We start from the raw sequence: 23,123 nt of genomic DNA, 5'->3' as shown, positions 1-23,123 counted from the left end.
TAGGAAATTCGATCCATACATTGAGAGGAAGGCAAATAGTATATCAATAGAAGAGTTTAAAAATGGGGTGTGGAGACCAAGAACTGTACATGCAGGAAAATAAGTGTGTGGCAGATTACCTAAATAATTATATTCTTAGCAAGGAAGGAATAGTTGAACAGGACAGCAGTAGTAGTTAGTGGTAAACAGTCCTAGTTAAACTCCGCATAACAATAATAGCACGTGTTAAAGTCCTTGGATGTATTGTGTAAGAACTGTTGCATGACTAAAGTAATCACCGTTAAGCTGACATTGACCATATCGGATGCCAAAGATGACGTTTTTAGCACTGGTGTGACAACAGCATGCTTGAGGACAGAGAGAACAACCCTGGATAAAATGGAAGCATCAAATGTTTGTAAAAAGATTTTAGTCTATGGAGTATATAACAAAAGGGACTTGAAAGTTTTATGTGCACAAGACTCCAATGAATATCCAAAGTATGTGCTTTCAAAATGATTTCTGAAAACCATTTACCTAAAGAGGCTCAACATTAGTCTTCCTTTTATATGAGCTAGAGTCCAGATGGGCTGAGATGGCAGCTAATGTTACAATTTGTAAATTAAGTGCTGTTCCTCTCCATAGTTGATTGAAATGTATTGCTTTATTTATTCTACTAGAATCCTCACTTAAACTCTATTAGGAATGTTGACTAAGGTCACGGCACTGATTTTATTAAATTCATCAATAACAAACTATTGCTCTACCACCCTTTGATTCTCAACACTTTTCTCTAAGCGATGGGGTTTATCAGGACTCAGCCACAAGCTTTTTAACATCTGTGGATCTCCATTGGCCACAGTAGTAAGATCTTTCAGTTTTATTTTGATATCTTATGCAGAAAACACACAAGTAGTGGTATCAATTATCAATAGTTAAAAAAAGCAGAAGATACCAATATAAATTTTCCACATTGCATTACGGCGGTAGTTTATTGGATGAAGGAAACCGCTTGCAGCTGAATGGACTTCAGCAAGCTTTCCTTAAGTTAGTCTCTGAGCTGCTGGTCTGAATACCCTCTGCCTCACGCTCAGGCAGCCAGAAACCTAGGAGTGATATTTGATAACACTTTGTCATTTGCAAACCATATCAGCAAGGTTGTAGGATCCTGTTGTGCACTCCTCCAATCTTTCTGTAAAATCTTTCCTCTGCTACCGATATCTGCATGTACAACTGTTGAGCCATTCCTTACATCATCACTAAAGTAACTTCCTATATCTAGGGCTTCCCAGGCACAGGCTAAGCACTCTTCAAATGGTTCAAAATGCTGCTTCAAGACCGAGCTTAAGCATTCCCAGACTTAATTCTATCTATCACTCCGTCTCTAGCTTCACTCCATTAACTTCCTGTGAGAAAATGTATTACGTTAAAATCTTTATGTATTATCCACAAAGCTCTTTATGGCAAAGCTGGAAGCTATATAAATCATAAATTCATGAGATACATACCAGCTCAGAATCTTCCCGGGATATTCATGTTCCTAAGGTCAGGTTAGCTAGACAGGGATTGAGAACCTTAACCTATTTGTACGCTACGCTTTGGAATTCTGTTCCTTCAATAATAACTAACATTCTATCCCTCATTGTATTTAGGAAAAAATGTTAAAACATTGTTTTCCCAACATAAACTATCATCTGCTAATTGCATGTATCAGGAGAATCTTCAGCGGTAAGTTTCATTCATTTGTTCAATCATTCATTCTAAATAGTTCTATTTTTTGCAAATCCACTTCTGAAATACATTCAGTGCACCGCTGTTTTTACTATGATTAAACCCGATTCATGCAGTGCTAAATGAGTGCTGAACTGATCCCTATGCTCCTCGTAGCAGGATTCCTCTGCTCCCTTTTAGAGATTCATGGCTTGCCATGGTGGGAAACAACCTTTACAACGCAACTTTTACAACGCACTACCAATACAACGAAACTTTTACAACGCAACATCCATTACATCGCATGCCATTACAACACAACCATTACAGTGCATGACACTACAACGCATACCACTACAACGCATGTCATTACAACGCAGTAATTACAACGCATAACATTACAACGCATAGTCCCTTACACTATCCAACACTTACCCTACTGTTGCACCCTTCTGGAGTTAAAAAAGTAATTTTTACCCCTACACTATCCAACACTTACCCTACTGTTGCACCCCCCTTGAGTTAGAATAGTAATTTTTACCCCTACACTATCCAATGCTTACCATACAATCAATGTAATGTTATGCGTTGTAATGGTATGCGTTGTAAAGGTAGTATGCGTTGTAATGGAATGCGTTGTAAAGGTAGTTTTTAAAAATTCGTTGTAATGGCATGCGTTGTAATGGATGTTGCGTTGTAATAAATGCGTTGTAAAGGTATGCATTGTGAAAGTATGCGTTGTAACGTCATACATCCGCCATGGTTGTTCACCGGGGGCAGGACATCGCTTGGCATATACTGTTACAGTCTTAGAGACCATAGAAACAGATCTCTGATCAATTCATGTGTCTATAAACAAGCTTCCAGTAGTAGTTAGTTCTGGACTGTCTTTAGAGGAAAGACGTTCATACATGTATTTTTGCATTTCACTACCAGGTCTGATAAGGTGGTGTCATACCATCTCCAGATTTTTTAGAGCGAGAGGTTTCGAGAGTTGGCATTAGGGATTGAAGTGTAAACAGTAAAGCAGGGCAGTCTGACCAGGTGAGAGGCTGACTGCCCCTTCTTAGGTCTGTTTGACAACAGATGAGCATGGACAGCCCATTGTATGCAATGAATAAGGCATTGCCTAAAATTAACTTCACAGAGGTTTTCACCTTACTTCAACCAGCACACAACTTGGGTCGTCAAACAAGGAGTAAAATATGGCTACTTTGGGCTGTATTGCTCTGTAAAAGAAGGTTGTGAGCTCTGCTCTGGGTGGAGGCGGAAAGTCTCTGTAATGGGGAGGAAGTTATTGCCTCCAGCACTGGTGAATATTAAGGGCCTTACAGACCGTCTGGTGATGGTAAGGGTTTGCATAAAGGATAGCATGGCTACAAAGTAGAGTGTTTGCAGAATATGGAGTCTCACGAGCCTGAGTTTGGTGACTGAAAGGGAGAAATTGACAAGCAGTGAAGGTAGTTGACATAGTAAGAGATGGGGGTGGTTCCTAGAAATGGATGGCCAACCTCCCCTCTTCCAGAAGAAATTAACAGGTTCTCCTATCCAGCTGGTATAAAAGAGAGCTATCGCTGGTGGTGGAGAGCAAACGAACGGGAAAATTCAAGGAGCTTGCAGCCGCAGTAAAGAAAAAAAGTTGAGAATTTTGAAAACGACCACACTGTAAGGGTGCCTTGTGCTGGTACCTGTGCGATGAAGGAAGTGAGTGAAGAGGTTTGTGGACACATGTAGGATTCTGCACAGGGAAATTGCAATACAAGTGAAAGCCCATAGAGGAAGAAAAGGAGAATCGGCATATCCCCAAGGTTCCATTGCAGCGATAATTCCATGTCTGGCTTCATTATATACCAAGAACGATTTACAAATAGGAGTATTTCTTTGTCACAGTACTTAATGTGCTTCCAGACACTTGGGGCCACAGCATGACTGCAACAAGAAGTAGTTTAGGTCCCGCAGGATGAGGATTCTTTCAGACCTTATGGGTGCTAGAGATGGACCTATCACTAGAGTGGATGGCAACTACTCATCCAGTGACTCCGAGACTTCAACATCCCAGGAACAATCAACCACTGACATACGTATGCCACCCTCGATAGGGCGGGGCTTTCAGTGCGAAAACAAGTCAACTTTCCTCCTGGTGTTTGTGCACTCTGAAGATTTTTGTCTGGTAAGAATGCCAAATGTGGGTAGATTTTTGTGTGAACTGCCATGCCTTTAGGCTGTTCTATCTTGTGTGCAACTCTGTGACATTTAGCATTTTTTGCAACAATCATTTTAGGGGCATTAGGGGTATAAGAAAGTGCTGTGCTAGATACCGTGCTTCATATTGGTGCAGAAAGTAGGATGACCATGTAGAAATTCTTCGTGTAAAAGCAACTTAGATGTTACGTTATTAGTATTTATTAAGCGCTCGATTACCCTAGGCCCTATGGTGTCTTGGCGCTAGAAACAGTGTGGTGGTACTTTTGCAGGATGAGTGATCCTTTTACGAAGAATTAAAATGCCAGGTTTTGAGGGATTTTCTGAACAACATGAGATTGGAGGAAGCTTTTATATGAAAAGGAAGCTCATTCCATGCTAGAACAGCACCCAGCTGCGGCCGCCCCACGCCGCACATTTGAATCTGGGTGCAGTGACTGTTTTTTCCGAGGGGGCAAAAATCCTGTAACACTAAGAATGCCATTGTTTTCAAGAAGTACTCACAGAATTGTATGGAGCAAACCAAACATGCATTGGCAAAGTCAATTGGCGTGGCTAGCTATTGTGCTTGTTAATAAATTACTTTAACTAAATCTTTGCATGTGGCATTAATATTAATGTAAGCATGTGGGCGTTCTGTGCACGTCTGTATTCCTCAAGTGCTTCATCTACGCCAGGAAGGATTAAATAGGAAGTGAACTTACAGGATAGAGCTTGTCTAAATAGTAAGTGGTGGTGCTGATGACGTGCTAATGTAAAAATAGATGCATTGGATGGGTGGAAGCAAGGAAACGGGGGTAGGTGAGATTCAATGTCCCCTCCTCCCAATGAATATGTATTCAAGGCACAGTCTCTCCATATTAATTATCTGAGAAAAAGTCAGTGAAGACATCATTAATTAGAGCTTTTCGCCTCAGCCCATGGTTCCATTCCAAGTAATGACCTCAGGCGAAGTCAGTTACACGTATTTGCAAATGTCTTTTAACCTGTTGTCGTTAGATGTAATTCCAAGCTAAAGTAAACACTGACTGTATTCCCCTACTGCCTCTGTATATTATCAAATGATGGGCAGGGTCTAACTTAGACAGTTAACCAGCCCGAGCACGAAAATAAATATGGCCCCCATTAGTGAATTAGAAAGCAAAAAAAGTGGTCCATGTTTACAAACTGGGGCAGTTTTGAACTTGTATAGAAATGCTATAGAAGTGTTTCGCAAGGTATAGACAATTGCATATATTTGACTTTGCTGCATGCAATGTTTGTTTTAATATCATGGAAATCAACAGTAAAGGCGGCCCGGCAGATCATAAAACAGGCCAACAAACAGCTACAAAACTGGTCCACACAATGACCTGTCAGATCAGTTCATCAGGCACTGCCTGATTGCCTTTTAGGCCATGGGTCTGCGTAACAATGACAGGCTAAGATGTGCTATAAAATATCTAAAGAAGCTGCTACTGTTGAGCTCGCTTTATGAAAATGCTTGTGGTTTGCATGAGGCAAAACAACAGTTTGGCAGCATCAGTCGAACAGAGCGATTAGGCCATCTTTAAAACAGAGCTTGATTGCTGCATAGTCAGCCGTCCTTATTGAGAAAAGCATTTGAAGGAGGCAACTTGGTCAGATCTCCCAGGAGGTCAAGGTTTTCTGGTCGGGTAAGAGAAGAATGCCATAGGTTCCAGTGAAGAAAACGAACCACCTATTTTATTGATCAACGATTAACATGGTCTAATATTCGTGTACATACAGGTTCTAGAGTTGAGGCAGATCTGCTGGTGATCCAGCGGCCTATAGAAAATATATCATAAACAACACTACCCAACTTCATAACCTATAAACAAAATTCTATACTAAATTATGGACCCATTTATAAACCTGACATATTTTGGGCCTACTGAATCAGGTGGTCAGATTAAATCTGTATACACATTATCTACAAACTATATACAATTTTATACATCTGCGGAAAGAATATTGTCATTAGAATAAATCCTAACCATTTAAACGACCACCATTGGCGACGTGATCTAGCTAATAGTAACCTGCACTTCTGAATAATCAAGACCAGCTTGTTTGTCAAAAGTAAGATTTTATTTACTAAATTATGGTATTTTAATTGATAGTTTCATAAAAGTTATTTATTAGCATTGAAGCAAGCATGATTGTAAAGAAATATGAGAAAAATACAATTTAAGCAAGTAAATCAAAATCAAAGTGAATATTTAAAGTTTAGCATTCCTAAAACCTAAGTCCCTAACTGAGCTAAATAGATAGAAACTAAAGAAAAGTTCTTTGAGGATTCTTACGTGCTCCACGCAATGTCCGACAGCACTTCACCCTCATCGGAAAGTCAGAAAGCAGCAGCCAGCCCATCCCTAGGGGCATGACTTTTTATACCTTTCTATGCTAACTAAACTACGCAAAGGAAAGTTTTCAGAAATCTTCGACGTCCCATTGGCTGAGAGTGACAAGTGACATGTCACCCACATTTCAAAAGTTCCATTAGGTCACTTTTCTTAAGGACCATTGTCTTTTCTGAATGCAACCAGGAGCTTCCTAGGTTTGCAACAAATGTATATTAATGTTCTCATGACTTCCAATTGACTTCCGCGGATGCCAAGTTAAGGGCTGACAAAATGTTCTTTTTCGACCTTGGCCATGTCCGACAGAATGATGATAGCACGTCAGTTTTTGCTTTGTGAACGCAGCTTTTGACGAACATTTTATTTCAGAATGGGCGTCTCGTGACTTTTGCAGAAGTAAAATTCAGCTTATTGTAGCTCGAGTAAACTAGGCCCAAAAGCAGGCAACTTATGCTTTCTAGTATAAAACAAACACAAGAAAAGTATTAATGTAAGAAATAATGTAGATTCTGTATCCACCACAAGATTTACTAATTAATTAACCCACCCGATTAATCAAATGTTACCTAGCAAATGCAAACAAATAAAGCAGCGTTTATATCTACCGGTCTTCATTAATCCATGAGACTAATGTGCACCTAGAATAGTAGAAATGACATCACAGAGACAAGGAAAAGCAAAACAAGCACATGCTTCTTTTATGTTTGCAGCAGTTAGTAATGACAAAAACGAAAACAATAAATTATTTTATTATTTTGCACGAACAAAAAGATGCAACAATTATGCACGTTTATGAGCACACATGTTAGTCCCCCCATGTGTAAAGTTTAATCTAAGTTGTATTAGCACGACATATCACAAATCATTAATATTATTATTCATGTTATGGAAATGTGACTTCACGAGTTTAAACAAAATTTTGTTTTCTATCTCGCTCCATCAACTCCCTCATCTGGTGATTAACAAATCACCACACCAGCACTCAAAATTTTGGTAATTTAAACTTCCAAGAAATCGATTCAAATTCATTTGTATTAGTAAACCTAAAAGTCTGTTTCTGCATAATCTTTGGAATTAGCATAACGCTCTCTATGTAACTCCTGTAATTCGATTTCTCTTTCTTCTTCTTTTCTAAGTTTATAGATTCTTTTCTTCTCTTTCAACTGTTTCTTTCTTTTATGTAACAAACAACCTATTTTGGTTAAAATAAAAATGAATACTATTACTATCAAAGGTGCCAAAATCTTGCCAAGAATTGAACTTCCGATATCATGAAACCAGTTTTTAATTGCTTGAAACCTTTTTGAAAGTTTCCCTGTAAAATCTTCTTCTTCTAAAGGAATTATCTCTGAATGCATTTGTGTAATATTCTTGATATACATTTCAATATTCTTACTTTCGTCAGGTATATATGTGCAACAATGTTGTACATGTAAAATGCCACAGACTCCTCCCTCTTTTGCTAGGATTATGTCTAAAGCAAGGCGATCTTGAATTACCATGGATCTAATTGCAATAACTTCAACATTTACTAATTGAAACCCATCAGCTGTGTCAGTTGATAATCTATCAACTATAGTGGACAATTTTCTTATTCTCCCTGCATTTAAGGTTATACCAACAAAAGGTATTACTGCTTGAAAAATATCTCCTAGAACTTCAGTAAAAGTTTCTCTTTTAGCTCTATTTACATAATTATGAATTTTAAACAATCCTTCTGAATCTCTGTCAACATGGAACACTTTAGGGAAAACAATTCCCACATAACAAGTTCCATACCAGTGGTCTGGAAGGTTGTAGTAGGCTTTGTCACCACAAACAAAATAAATCCCAGGAAAGATTGGATCCTTTCCACCTTTGAATCCCCAACCTCCCATAATCTGATAAGTATCTTCACAGTTACTTGCACCTACAAAGTAATTATCAAAAAGTGTGTTATCTCTTCTAATGCAAAGTTTTCCACTAACTGGTTTGTCTATGTGAATTGCAATATTTTCAAGCATTTTGCCATTTAACTTCTCATCCTCTTTCTGCCAGAAATTTGACTTAGTCTGCTTGACTAATTCATTCCTCTTATAAATTGCTCTTCTCTTCTCTACCATATTCAAAATTTTCTTTCCTTCAGCACTTAATTTGCAAGTTAGATTATTTTTATAAGCATACTCATGAATAAGTTCGTTAGTAACAAGGAAAAATTCTCTCATTTGCTTTGCTTTCTTATGCTTATTTAAAGCATTTTCAATTTTAATATTTGCAAAAATTTCATCATAATTTGAATAGTAATATTCTAAACGTCCAGTTTGATAAAATAAACTAGTTAACACACTACATGTTACAGCATAAGTGAGAGGAAGCATATTATATGTTACTCCCTCAGAAACAGAAGCAGGTAACTTAACGCAGACGTAACAGTCTTTTGCATCCATTACCTTAACATATTCACTCAATAGCTTTGTGAATGTATTACTTGAAAAATCACTAATTGATTTATCTTGATGAATGTTAGGCTGATGATCAATAACTTTTGCAGACGCACTATGTTTAGTTTGGCTAACCAGAGCTTTGTTTGTTATGTTAACTTTGTGTAATTCTCTATTCATCTCTAAAGGGATAATCACAGCTAAAACCAACCAGAGCAGAATTAAAATGAGCAGACACACCAGAGTCATCTTACAGCATCTCTTAAAAACAGAACACTTTGAAGTGCTCTCCTTAACATAAGGCATTTTTGGTTAGTTTAGCCTCAAAATAAAATAAAAATAAATTTTAAAATTCTAAATTTATATTTACACCCCCCTTTTAAAATATATATATATATATATATATATATTTTTTTTTTAAACCCTAAACAAGATTTCTTCGACCTTATGTCATACATAAGTTTTCTTCAACTAAACAGTTTTTCTTCGACCTTGTGTCAACTAACAACTTTTCTTCAGCCTTTTGCCAATTTAATATTTCTGTACTTCAATCATTGTCACTAATTTCTTGGATTTCGTTTTCTTCTTCACTACTATCATATATGTCAATAACAGGTGGAATTACTAAGTAAGTCCACTCAGGAGACTTGTATTTTTGGTTTGGTCTTACTATTCTTTTTCCTTTTCTCGATATCACTTCAATTTTCCTTCCAACTCCAACTTCTTTTCCAGGACTCTTTTGACTACTGATTTCTTCAACTTGTTCTTTTGGTTTCTTGATCAATCTGACTCTCAATCTTCCACCAGGCCAGTAGTCTGCTTTTCTCACGTACTTCTTTTTTGGTTCAGAATTATTTGATTCTGACTTCCAAGTCCTTTTCTTTCTGTTTTCACTTTCACCATCCACGTCACTTTCTTCAGTTTCGTAGTCTGAAATTTCAATTGACTCAGGAACTTCTCTATTCGGCAATTTCACTCCTTCAGGAACTTCACTTTGTCTTCCATCACTGGTACTCGGTAATTCGTCTTCCTCCTCTTCTTCAATTACCTTCAACTTCCCAGATTTCGGATTTCTGTTCCTTACTTCAGAGTTTGTTCTCTGCCTTTCGATACTCTCCTGGTCTGAAACTTCTTTTTGTTCTGCTTCTTTGTCTTCGATAGAGACAACCGAATCCTCAGTTATCTTTCCTTTTAACAGATTCTCTTCACCTTCAGAATCTATTTCAATTATTTCCAAGTCTTTTCTTGTCAAATTTCCATTCACTGGCACAGTTTCCAGATGTCGACTTTCTTGTCGATCTTCAGAATCTGGATTTATTTCACCTTCTGTTTCGCCTTCTGCTTCAGAATCAGAATCATCTGTGGTATCACTTTCAACATCAGAACTCTCAGGAGTTGGTACTGGAATAGTATGACTAGGATGAATCCAGCGTTTCAATCCTCTGCACTTTACAGCATTAGTAGTGATCAAAATTATCTGCCTAGGCTTCTGCCATCTAGGAGCTAGACAATTCCTTCTCCGATGTACTTTCGTTCTGACCCAATCGCCAGGTCTCAGATCATGTGTCAAAACCTTTTCATTTGAATGTGCTTCAGTTCCCACCTGATTAGACACAGAAGTTACCATATCAGATAACCTTTTACAGTAATCCAAAATAGCACTGTCATTTATGCTCAACAGTTTACCTACAGGTACAAAAGCTTGCCTCATAACTCTTCCCATTAAAATTTCATGAGGACTCAAACCTGTCTTTTTATCTGGTGTACTTCTTAATGACATCAAAACAAGTGGAAGAGCATCAGTCCACTTTACACCTGTTTCAAGACACATTTTTCCAATTCTGTTTTTAATTGTTCCATTAATTTGTTCAACCACTCCTGATGCCTCTGGTCTGTATGCACAGTGTATTTTCTGCTCAATGCTCAAAGCTTCGCAAATTAACTTCATCAATTTGTTATCAAAATGGCTTCCTCCATCACTCTCAATAGTGACTGGAAAACCGTACCTTGGGATTATTTCTCTGAGCATTAGTTTTGCTACTGTAATTGAATCACAATGTCGTGTAGGGAAAGCCTCTACCCATCTTGAAAATAAGCAAACAATTACAAGCACATATTTCAAACAATTGTGTAAGGGCATTTCAATGAAATCCATTTGTAATCTGGTAAAGGGACCACCCTCTCGACCAATTATTCCTGTCCCCACCACTGATTTTCTGTTTGGATTCATTTGTTGGCATGACAAACACCTTTGACAAAAAGATTCTGCAATAGTTCTGAACTTAGTATTGAACCATGTTTCTCTAAAAAGTCTAACCATAGAATCCCTTCCCAGATGTGCTGGACCATGATATAATCTGGCCATGTCAGCAATCAAGCAATTTGGTAAGACTACTCTGCCATCCTTGTAAACCCACACTCCATCTTCTTCACGTGGTCTACAATCTGATCTTAACCATAAGTCTTTTTCTTCATCATCTGCTTCATTTTGTAAATCTCTAATTTCATGCCATGTTTCTACAACTGTTGTTAGCATTAATGAATTTGAATCAGTTTCTTTACTCCTCTCCCGATTGTAAGAATAATTTTTCCTTGCGCAGTATTTAGCTGTTTCATCTGCGAAGGCATTTCCCTTGGAAATATAATCAATTCCTCTAGTGTGCGCTGCACATTTAACAATGGCGATTTCTTTTGGTAATTGTATTGCTTCAATTAATCTCCTAATGAAAACTGCATTTTTAATTGGTGATCCTGCTGATGTCATGTATCCTCTCTGTGACCAGAGTTGTCCATATTCATGCACAACTCCATACCCATACTGACTATCAGTAATGATGGTAACTCTTATATCCTTTGATATTTCACATGCACGTATTAAAGCAATTAATTCAGCCACTTGTGCTGAACGAACTCCTTCAAGACATGATGCTTCTTCGACATCTTTGACTGTACAAACTGAATATGAAGCTTTTAAGACACCTCCTTCGGATCTTAAGCATGAGCCATCTACAAAGTAGACGAAATCCGATTCAGACAAAGGTCTGTCTTTGATGTCTTTTCTTGGTTTAGTGCAGAATTCCATGACATCTAAACATTCATGTTCTGTTTCAATGTCATCAACAATTTCAGAATCAGGCAGTAATGTAGAAGGATTTAGATTCAAACATCTTGAAATCGAAACATTATCTGCTCCTAGTATGATTTTCTCATACTTTGTCAATCTGCTACTTGTTAAGTGCTGAGTCTTACCTCTTGTCAGTAAAATTTCTACTGAATGAGGCACAAAAACTTTCACAGGAAATCCCATAATGATCCCCTCACTTTGTTCGAGACTAATACTTGTAGCGGCAACTGCTTTTAAGCAACCTGGTAATGCTTTTGCAATTGGATCAAGAACTGCAGAGAAGTATGCAATAGGTTTCTTTAAATTTCCGTGTCTCTGTATCAACACAGATAATGCACATCCTTCTCTCTCACTGCAATACAGTTCAAAATCTTTCTCATAATTTGGCATACCTAAAGCAGGAGCTTGGCATAAGCTCTTTTTCAGGTTCTCAAAAGAATCCATCTCAGCATCATTGAGAATAATTGGATCTTTTACATCTGACTTTGTCAATCTTTGTAGTGGTTTTGCAATTACTGAAAATCCACTTATCCATTGTCGACAGTAACCAACCATTCCCAAGAACATTCTGACCTGTCTTTGTGTTCTTGGTGGTAACATTGCTTGAATCATTTTTATTCTCTCTATTGTTACTTGTCTTTTTCCCTTTGCAATTCTGTGACCAAGATATTTTACTTCTTGTTTGCAAAACTGTAGTTTTGCTGGGGACACTTTATGTCCTTCTTCTGCAAGGCGATTTAACAGAATTATTGTGTCTGTCACACAATTTTCTCTTGTCTTTGCAGCTATCAACAGATCATCAATATACTGCACTAACGTAGACCTACCAGGTAAGTCTAGGTCTTCCAAAGATCTTTTTAACAGTTCATTAAAGATTGAAGGACTTTCTGTATAGCCCTGAGGGATTCTTGACCATCCGAGGGTCTTACCTTGGAATCTGAATGCAAAGATTTCATAACTGTCTGGATGTAAGGGAACAGTAAAGAATGCATTGCAAAGATCAATGACTGTATACCATTCAGCATCATGTGGAATTTGAAATAAAATTACTGCTGGATTTGGAACTACAGGACAACATGGAACGACAATTTGATTAACCTTTCTCAAATCTTGTACGATTCTAAACGTTCCATTTGACTTTTTAACTCCCATAATTGGTGAATTACAAGAACTACTCTCCATTTCTTTTAATACACCTTGCTTAATTAATTTTTCAATTATTGGTGTAATACCTTCAATTGTTTCTGTTTTCATTTTATACTGTGGAATGTTTGGAAATTCTATTCCCTGTTTTAATGTAATTTTTACTGGATCTACGTTTTTCATCAGACCCATCTCATTTCCAGTAAAATCCCATATATCAGATTTCACTGTTTCCTTGAGCTCTTCAGGTAAATCCTTTTCTTCGAATGCAGGAAACAATTTTGTTTCTTCTGCTTCTATCATCATCATTGTCATTCTGTATAAACCATCTTCCTCCATTGTTTGTAACTCAACTCCATCCGGAGAACAATATATTCTACAATTCATTTTACATAGGATGTCTCTGCCCAATAGATTCACTGGACTACTATTACAAACCACAAATCTGTGTTTGTCTCTGTAATTTCCAATTTCAACTGGTACTGGATCAGTTAAGTCAGTTTTAATTTGTTGATTACTTACTCCGACAACTTGGATGGTATCCCCAGAGAGAGGTAGGTTTTCAATTTCCACTGATCTAACAGTAGAACGGGTAGCGCCAGTGTCCACTAGAAAAGTGATGTCTACATCATTAACTTTCCCGTTTACAAAAGGACCAGACTGGTCAACCTCAAGAGTGGCTCCAACAACACACTCTTCCTCCTCTCTCGGGCACCGTCAGCAATAATCATCAGAATCGCTGTCTTGACTTTCTGCTAATAAAAACTGTTGTGAAGCATTTTGCATTTGAACTCTTTGCTGCTTTTGCTGTTTTTGTGGTTTTATTACCTGTTCACTTCCCTGAAATCCCACGTTTGGATTATATTTTTGAACTCCCCCACAATTCGGAAAAGGTGGTTGTGGCAATTGGTCTTGACGATTATTCACCTGTTGCTGTTGCTGTTGCTGTAACTGTCGCTGAATATTTAATTCGTTTAACCCCTGTTGCATCTGTAGCTGTCGCTGCAGGTCAACACCATTCTGCATCTGTGGATTCAATAAGGGATTCTTTAAGTTTTTAGGAGGATGAGGACACTCGTCTCTCCAATGTCCAATTTCGCCACAATTAAAACAAGGTAATCTTTGTTTCAACTCCTCAATCTTTGGGCTAAATTTCTTTGGGAAATTATTACTTTTAAACTTTCCTTGTATCTGGTTTGTATTTCCAGTTTGAACAAAATTAGTGTTCTTATTACCCATGCTGGCGATCTGTTGCTCAGCCACTTTTACCTGAGCCCACATGGCTTTCTCCTTGAGCTTCTTCTGTTTTACTTCTATTTCATCACTGCAATACTTAGCCTTTCTTAGAATATCATCTACAGATAGTGATTGCCATCCTACAATGCTATTTCTGATCATTTCTCCAATTTCAGGTTTTAGTCCATAAACAAATCTATAGACAAAATGGCTCATGTCCTTTTCATCTAGTTTTTCATAACCACTGTATTGTTTAAAGATTAGTAGTAGTCTTTCATAAAAAGAATGAACTGATTCTTTTGTTTCCTGTTCTGTCCTTTCTATTTTAACCCAATCGACTTCTTTGGGTGGAATTTTGTTTTTCATCCAAACAATCACTTTTTCATAAAAATCCATTACAAGTGGATTTGGAGCACCTGTTTCTTTGATTCGCTCAGGTTCTGTTTTTGGCCAACTAATCGATATTTTACATTCTGTCCAAAGATCTGATGGAACGACAATGTCAAAAAATCCATCTAAATCAATCCACAGAACTTTTGACACTTTGATAAATCTATCTACTTGTCTGTACCACTCAACTGGTTTTTCCCTTAATTTAGGAAAGTCATTTGTAAACAACAGAATGTCCTGTCTCGACCAAGGGACATGAACATATCCTCCACCTGCAATTTCTCTCATTGGAAATTGTTTTGACAATTTTTCCAATCTTTCATCTTCCTTCTTTTTCGTCCATTTCACTCTCCATTTATTCAGTTCTCCTAGCTTTTTGATATAAACAATCAAATCTTTTATATGTACTATTCTTCCCATTGAGTTCAAACTCTCAATGTCACTTTCTGAAAAGTCTAATCTGTAATGTTTCGCAAAATTCTTTTGTTTACTCACATCGATTTCAAGTTCTGCTGCTAGATCCTCTAGTTGATCATATTTATTTTTTGTTTTCCATTGAATGCTTTTGCAAATGAACAGTAGTTCATCATCTCGATAGTAATTTAAACTATCTGGACCGATTGTTCCGATTATTAATTCTTCTATATTCGCTTTTAATTTGGCCACATCAAGTTTTGGTGTGGTTACCCTGACTTCAGGACTCCCTATATCTGATATAGCACCCATTGGTGTTTTTGGAGATAAATCCTCATTAAAGGTTAAATCAGGCATTCTCGATTTAGAAGAGTTTATTTCAGATAAGTCTGAATAAAATTTTTCAGTAACTTTTTGAATTTCTGCATTTAAAGGAATAGTTAATCCTGTCTTGTTTGTTTCCTTTTGGTCAAATATAGGCTGAACAGGACCAATCGTTACTGGAACTGTCACAGCTTCCATGCCTTTTGTCATTCTTTTTATTAATTCTTCTTTAGATCTTAAATATTCATTATAATCAACATCTTCAACATTTCTTGCCTCTCTTGTATAATCTTTTGGAGCTTCTCTTGCCCTTGGAGCCATTGTAAAATGTCTACCTTCATTTCGAGCATTTTCAAAATCTGGTCTTCTAGGAGTTTCAATGATTTCACAATTATTTGGATAAAGTTTAGGAGCTTCATTAATTGGAGGTGCACTCGGTGAAGTTTCAGTAGAAACCACCGGAGTAGACCATGATCTAGGAGGTCTCAAAGGCTGATTCTTTCTAGCTGTTGTATATATTTCTTCCATAACTGCATCCTCAGATTCACTTTCCATGGATTTCCCTGTAGGAGTACCCATTACCATTTCTTGTATTAAATACAATCCTTCACTCATGTTTCCCTGTCTCCACATTCGCAATCTATCTTCATGAGTTTCTCTTCTCCAAGGTGGATTTTTAGAAGGTCTTTTAATTCCACTAGCTTCTCTTTGTAACTGATACATCTCGTCTTCCCACTCAACTAAAGCTCAAATTGAGTTGGTCTCGGTTTTGGAACAAGAGCATTCATTTTCTCTCGTAAATTTCTCAAGACTTTTACATTAAATGAACCATCATCAGGCCAAGTTAAAACACCGTCGTTCTTAGTATAGCGTTTCCAACTATCGAACCATAAGACAGTATGATATCCATATTCACCTTCCATGTACGCTGCAGGTGTTTTATACTTATGAAGTAATTTACCACCTCGCGTTTCGATTTTCTTGTCAGGCGAAAATAAATTCTTAAACTTCTGAAATAATGTTGGCTTTTTCTCAACATGTTTAAAATGATAACTCATTTTTAAGAGTTAAATATAATTCACAAAATCGTTCGTAAAATATTTCCGGGATGTTCCGCAAAACAACCAATCCGTGCGCGAAACACACCAACAAGCCAATGATAGTTGAGCTACGTCACTTTTCTGCTCAACCAATAAAAATGGAGTTTTTCTGAAGGACCAATCAGCTTACAGGTCGTCAGAGACTCAAGAGCCAATCAGAATATAGTTTGTGACGTAGGTCACCCAATCCCAGCGCGACTCTGTGACGTACACAGCAGCTGCGGTTTCTCGTTTCTCACTCCTGGCGCTTACCCCTCCTTCACAAAATCTTTTCACAGCGCCATTTTAAGAACACTTTTCAGTGTAAATTAATTCTTAACAATGACTATAAGGACATCATCTGTTCGTTTCACTATTTAGGATAGTTTACATACATTCAAGTATCCACACTTCGGAATAGACGGCGCTATTCACACTAAGGATAATATTCAGTTGTCAGTAGAGTAACCCTTACCCCACTCTTCTAACACATATAATTATGAACTCGCTTTGCTCTGAACGCACCGCGAAGTGACAGTTCTAAGAGTTCCACTTGAACATAAAATACAAATCAAACTCGCACTTTCACACTGAAAATTCCCTAATTTCAAACACACATGAAATCCGTACAGGACTCTCACCTGTTTATAGAGATCATGCACCGTTAGCAAAATAACGACGTTATCCGTACAGGGCTCTCACCTGTTTATAGATATGAAACATGTACCCGTACAGGACTCTAACCTGTTTATAGATAATCATGCACCGACGCTACTTTACCCTTCACTCAAGCTCGGATATAACTAATACTCTTATCACAGTGAGTTTTATGGAAGGCGCTTTGTCCCTATTCTCATGCTGCTTTAATTTCTTAGAAAACCCTCACTATACAAGATTCACACCTAGCCCTAAAACTGTGCTGCTCGGCGACAACACTATGGTACACGGCGATACCTCTTGTGATACTCGGCGATATCACTACAAACAGAACAGATGGCTTGCGTGACTAATTTCTCGCCACACAATCTATACCGGTATAGCTTACAGATAGCACGAAAAACGAACTCAACATGTGTTAAAACATCGATCCTATTTCCATACCATAACACTTTAGTAACCCTTAGCAACCAACATATTACCTTGGTTACTCTTAGCAACCATCAATTTCTGCTACCAGAGAATTGATCCAGCGGCCTATAGAAAATATATCATAAACAACACTACCCAACTTCATAACCTATAAACAAAATTCTATACTAAATTATGGACCCATTTATAAACCTGACATATTTTGGGCCTACTGAATCAGGTGGTCAGATTAAATCTGTATACACATTATCTACAAACTATATACAATTTTATACATCTGCGGAAAGAATATTGTCATTAGAATAAATCCTAACCATTTAAACGACCACCATTGGCGACGTGATCTAGCTAATAGTAACCTGCACTTCTGAATAATCAAGACCAGCTTGTTTGTCAAAAGTAAGATTTTATTTACTAAATTATGGTATTTTAATTGATAGTTTCATAAAAGTTATTTATTAGCATTGAAGCAAGCATGATTGTAAAGAAATATGAGAAAAATACAATTTAAGCAAGTAAATCAAAATCAAAGTGAATATTTAAAGTTTAGCATTTCTAAAACCTAAGTCCCTAACTGAGCTAAATAGATAGAAACTAAAGAAAAGTTCTTTGAGGATTCTTACGTGCTCCACGCAATGTCCGACAGCACTTCACCCTCATCGGAAAGTCAGAAAGCAGCAGCCAGCCCATCCCTAGGGGCATGACTTTTTATACCTTTCTATGCTAACTAAACTACGCAAAGGAAAGTTTTCAGAAATCTTCGACGTCCCATTGGCTGAGAGTGACAAGTGACATGTCACCCACATTTCAAAAGTTCCATTAGGTCACTTTTCTTAAGGACCATTGTCTTTTCTGAATGCAACCAGGAGCTTCCTAGGTTTGCAACAAATGTATATTAATGTTCTCATGACTTCCAATTGACTTCCGCGGATGCCAAGTTAAGGGCTGACAAAATGTTCTTTTTCGACCTTGGCCATGTCCGACAGAATGATGATAGCACGTCAGTTTTTGCTTTGTGAACGCAGCTTTTGACGAACATTTTATTTCAGAATGGGCGTCTCGTGACTTTTGCAGAAGTAAAATTCAGCTTATTGTAGCTCGAGTAAACTAGGCCCAAAAGCAGGCAACTTATGCTTTCTAGTATAAAACAAACACAAGAAAAGTATTAATGTAAGAAATAATGTAGATTCTGTATCCACCCCAAGATTTACTAATTAATTAACCCACCCGATTAATCAAATGTTACCTAGCAAATGCAAACAAATAAAGCAGCGTTTATATCTACCGGTCTTCATTAATCCATGAGACTAATGTGCACCTAGAATAGTAGAAATGACATCACACAGACAAGGAAAAGCAAAACAAGCACATGCTTCTTTTATGTTTGCAGCAGTTAGTAATGACAAAAACGAAAACAATAAATTATTTTATTATTTTGCACGAACAAAAAGATGCAACAATTATGCACGTTTATGAGCACACATGTTAGTCCCCCCATGTGTAAAGTTTAATCTAAGTTGTATTAGCACGACATATCACAAATCATTAATATTATTATTCATGTTATGGAAATGTGACTTCACGAGTTTAAACAAAATTTTGTTTTCTATCTCGCTCCATCACTGGTTAAGCAGCGTTCATGCTCTTAGTATAGATGGAGTTATGGCTGAGGAGAAGATGGAGGAAAACTAGGAAGCCTACAGAAATCACTGTGCTACAAATGCTATTTTGGACTTTAGGTAGTTTTAATGCAGAATAAATTAAGGTTAGTGTTTCAGATTGATCATGTAGTGTGAACTGACCTGTCGGTTTAGGAGCTGGCATGAAGCAGGAGCCTTGGGTAAAGAGCGCAACCGTGGGGAATCATTTTCTAGATGCTACATTTTTTTATCAGGTAGAGGCTTGTGATAGTTTTAAAGATGTTAGTTAAAGCCAAATGATTTCTTGAAAATGAAGAGGTCAGCCCTGCCTTTGGATGGACAGACAAGATTGGGGTGCATTAGGCAGGAAAGAAGTGGCAATGAGGTCTGACTGAGGATCGCGAAGTCATGAGAGGAGTATGGGGTCATAAGATCTACAGCGAGACTGTGTGTTCAATGGAGGGAGGTGAATGAGTTTAATAGTAGGTTGCAGGAAGATACATAGCTAGATAACTGTTTGACCTAGCTTTTAGTTTTAAAAGGTGATACAATCAACAATGCAGAAACTGGGAGTCTGCTCCTCCCAGCACTGTATGTGAACATGTATTAAAGCGAACGTGTTAGTGTCTGGATCACAACATTTGCCCCATAAGATCCCAGGGTTGATGAAAGACTCCTCCCCAGCTATGTTGGGCTATGTGGCATGCTCATACCCATGTGCAGTTGTTCTGTGATTTACTTGTCAGGAGTCAGGATGGATTAGACAAGCACCGATGTGTGTGCATAGCCTGCCCATGGCTCAGTTGAGAAACTTTTTGACAGCCCTCTAGCGTGCAGCCAAGCAAACCATCTCTTTCCTGTCGATATTTTTTATTTGAATCATTGGGAATGAGGTCTGATGGGGTTCTAAAAAGTCAGTTAGGGGTCTGTCTTTGTGGCTACATGTTATGGTGACCTGTTTTTGGCTGCCACATTTTAGAAAAGGTGTCCTGAAAATTATATAAAATCGATGGTTGCATTGCAGTTAGTTACTGTGGAGGTCCTGAGAGCCTTTTAGGTGGTTAGGTTGACTTTAGGTCCCTTGAGTAACATAGATGATAGTGGGGTTAAAACCATGGGGTTACCGATCCTATGGGGATCCCGCCCGCCCTTGCAGACATTTACTGCAAGATGAGAGACGGTGAGCGGGGACATTCTTGACATCGCTGGGAGCGCCCGGGGTCCTGGTGGTGAGCCCGCGAGGCTGGGGCTCCCGACACTGTCCTCCTTGCTCTTTTTTAGTGCATGAAGTTGTATTTGAGAGCCTCTACTGAACGCGCCTGACCCCAAAATGGCGCCTACAGAAGATCGTCGCCAGGGGGGCGACACCCCAAGGGAGGCCCCCTTAGGCACCTTCAGCATAGTGGCCATGGGGTGGAGGGTAATGACAGCAACAGCTCTGTCCTCTAGGGAAGACTACGAGCAGCATTATGACCAACCGATTAAGACGCCTGATCCTAAAATGGCAGCTGTCTCTCCCCCTAGCCACTATAACTCGGAAATACTCACCTCGGGAAACAAGCGGACACTGGCTCTGCCCTCAAGCTGCTCCTCTGCACAACAAACCCCCCCCCCCCCCTTGTTGAGCAAAAGATAAAAATGGGGAACGGTTGAATGTTAACACCAAGGGCAGAACCCCTTGCCTGACCCCAAGATGGCTGCCACAGTGGTCCCGTCCATGTTGTGCTCCTTCTATGGGATATTTAATTTGACATTGACCTTTCCCCCATCCGGATATTGAACCAGGGGAACTTACCCTCTCCGTGGAGACCTAGTTTTCTGGCCGACGCCCGGTGGAGCTACCTGGTAGTTAAAGAGGAGATGGGCTGTGGGCTTTCCCCCTCCGCCGTCACCTACCCAGCTGGACGTTGGCCAGATTTTTTCTGCGTCTCTTTGTCATATGCTCCCTCCTACTCCTTTACCCTACCCCATTACCCCTCTACGCTCCATGTATTTTGCCCTCTATGTTCTTTAAATGTTTTCCCATTGAGACCTAGCTATTTGGACAATGCCCAGTGGAGCTATCTGATAGCTATAGAGGCGATGGGTTTTGGGACTTCGCCCTCGACCGTCACCTACCCAGCCAGACTTTGGGCATACTTTCCTTCATCTCTCTGCCGTATCTCCCTCCTACCCCTTTACCCTTACCCCTTCCCCTCTACACTTCACTTATCTCGTCTTTTATGCTCTTGTAATGTTTGTTGTCTAGCAACTGATGTAAATTGTAACTGATGTAATTTTGTAATTTTGTGGAACCTCATGTAAAGCACTCTGATACCTCAGGGTCTAGCCAGCGCTATATAAAACTCTTAAAAAAAATAAAAAATAAAAATCTGTGAATCCCTTGCATGTGAATATATGGTTTGGAGAAGTCTGAGGGACAAAGAGGTCCTAAGTGTGACTGTGAGGTCTGGGGCAAGACCTGAGAGGCCAGCAAGGGTGGATTCATTTCAATCTTATGAGGTATAGTAATTTAAATGTATTCGTTTGCAGTTTAAGTCTTGTCTTTCTTTGTTAAACGAAATGGGCAAGAATGCAAAAAGCATGAGCAGAGCTTTCTCTTCATTAAACATAGCTTTTTATCACAGCAATCATGCTAGTATCTGCATTATGGCATTTTGTACAGAGCCCAAAGACCAGCAAAATGCAGTAGTGAAGTGAGACTAAGGACTCACTTGATTGGTTCAGAATGAGAGTAGCACAGCTAGTCCTGTAGCATGGAGGGATCGATGGTATGGAATCTGCAGAACATTCAGAATGCCAACGCCAGATTCATCCTGAACATACCCCACCACAGTCACATCAGCAGTCACCTGAGAGACCTCCACTGGCTCCCAGTCAACAAAAGAATCACTTTTAAGCTCCTCAGATGTGACTACAAATCCCTCCACAATGCCTTACCTGCATACCTCAACCACCGCCTCTCCTTCTACACATCCACCAGATACCTCCGCCCAACTGGCCCTGGCCACCATCCCACAGATCCGCAAGACCTCAGCTGGAGTATGATCCTTCTCCTACCTCGCTGAAAATCCCTGGAACACCTGCCTGTACACCTCAGACAATCACAGTCACTGCCTCAATTCAGAAAGGACAGTAAGACCTTGCTCTTAGACTGAACCGCAGTCCCCCCTCCCCCTTTGAGACCATTGCAGGTTAGTAGTCCCGTTATACAAGTACCTGATTGATTTGATTGATTAATTGATGGAATCTATGCCAATTCTTACTGGAACCATTCTTTCATCTGAGTGAAATGTGTAACATACAGACTACCTATCACCTGCCACTGTCTAGCATCAGTTTTACAAAAATCCCCTTTAAAAGGTAAATAATCAGTATTCGCTCAGAGCCCCCTCTTCTACAGCCCACATAGCAAACTCACAATAGGAGGCACCACCATTAACCATGGTCACTGTCTATAATGGAGGCATAATGCCAGCACCAGAAAGAAGGGCGTACGCACGTGTTTTTCTTTAGCATCAGAAGATAGGTTCGTTCAGCAGCATTAATGGAATATGAGAGGTTATCTTCCCAATGATCCTGTAACAACAAAACAAACATAATTGTGTGACCCTTTTACTCAAACAAAGAAAAAATGTCACGCATTTCAATTCAATTATTTATTCATGCTTTGGAACTCAAAAGAGGTCCACATAAAAGTTCAAATCCTTTTTAATCAAACAAAGAAAAAATGTCACGCAATTCAATTCAATAAAATTATTTCTATATGTTTGGGAACTCAAAAGAGGTCCACATAAAAACAAGACACTAAATGTGAGACACATGAAGGCCACAAGTAAAAAAATATTGTTAGGAACATTTATACATGAAACCCCTTTACATGTAGCAGCAACCTTAGTGCAAATTGATGTAAGTTCATGAATCCTTTAAAAAATGTAACAGCTTTCATGCAAGTCACTTCAGATGTTTGGGTGAACAAGACAAGATATTCCCATGCCGCCGTAGAAGAC

At 38.6% G+C, this 23,123-nt stretch overlaps 1 protein-coding gene across 1 annotated transcript in view; it reads right to left on the bottom strand.

Annotated features, from left to right (window-relative positions):
• The window catches only part of LOC144755252 (disintegrin and metalloproteinase domain-containing protein 9-like), a 929,123-nt gene that overhangs the window by 802,296 nt on the left and 103,704 nt on the right, over positions 1 to 23,123 (bottom strand). Inside the window, exon 3 of the mRNA XM_078643994.1 lies at positions 22,616 to 22,692. Coding sequence (XP_078500120.1) covers positions 22,616 to 22,692 — 77 coding nt within the window. The remainder of the gene's footprint in view (positions 1 to 22,615; positions 22,693 to 23,123) is intronic.

The sequence above is a fragment of the Lissotriton helveticus genome, chromosome 5_1 (assembly GCF_964261635.1).
Source record: "Lissotriton helveticus chromosome 5_1, aLisHel1.1, whole genome shotgun sequence".
In the NCBI taxonomy this organism is placed as follows: domain Eukaryota; kingdom Metazoa; phylum Chordata; class Amphibia; order Caudata; family Salamandridae; genus Lissotriton; species Lissotriton helveticus.
This window is presented reverse-complemented; position numbering and strand designations above follow the sequence as displayed.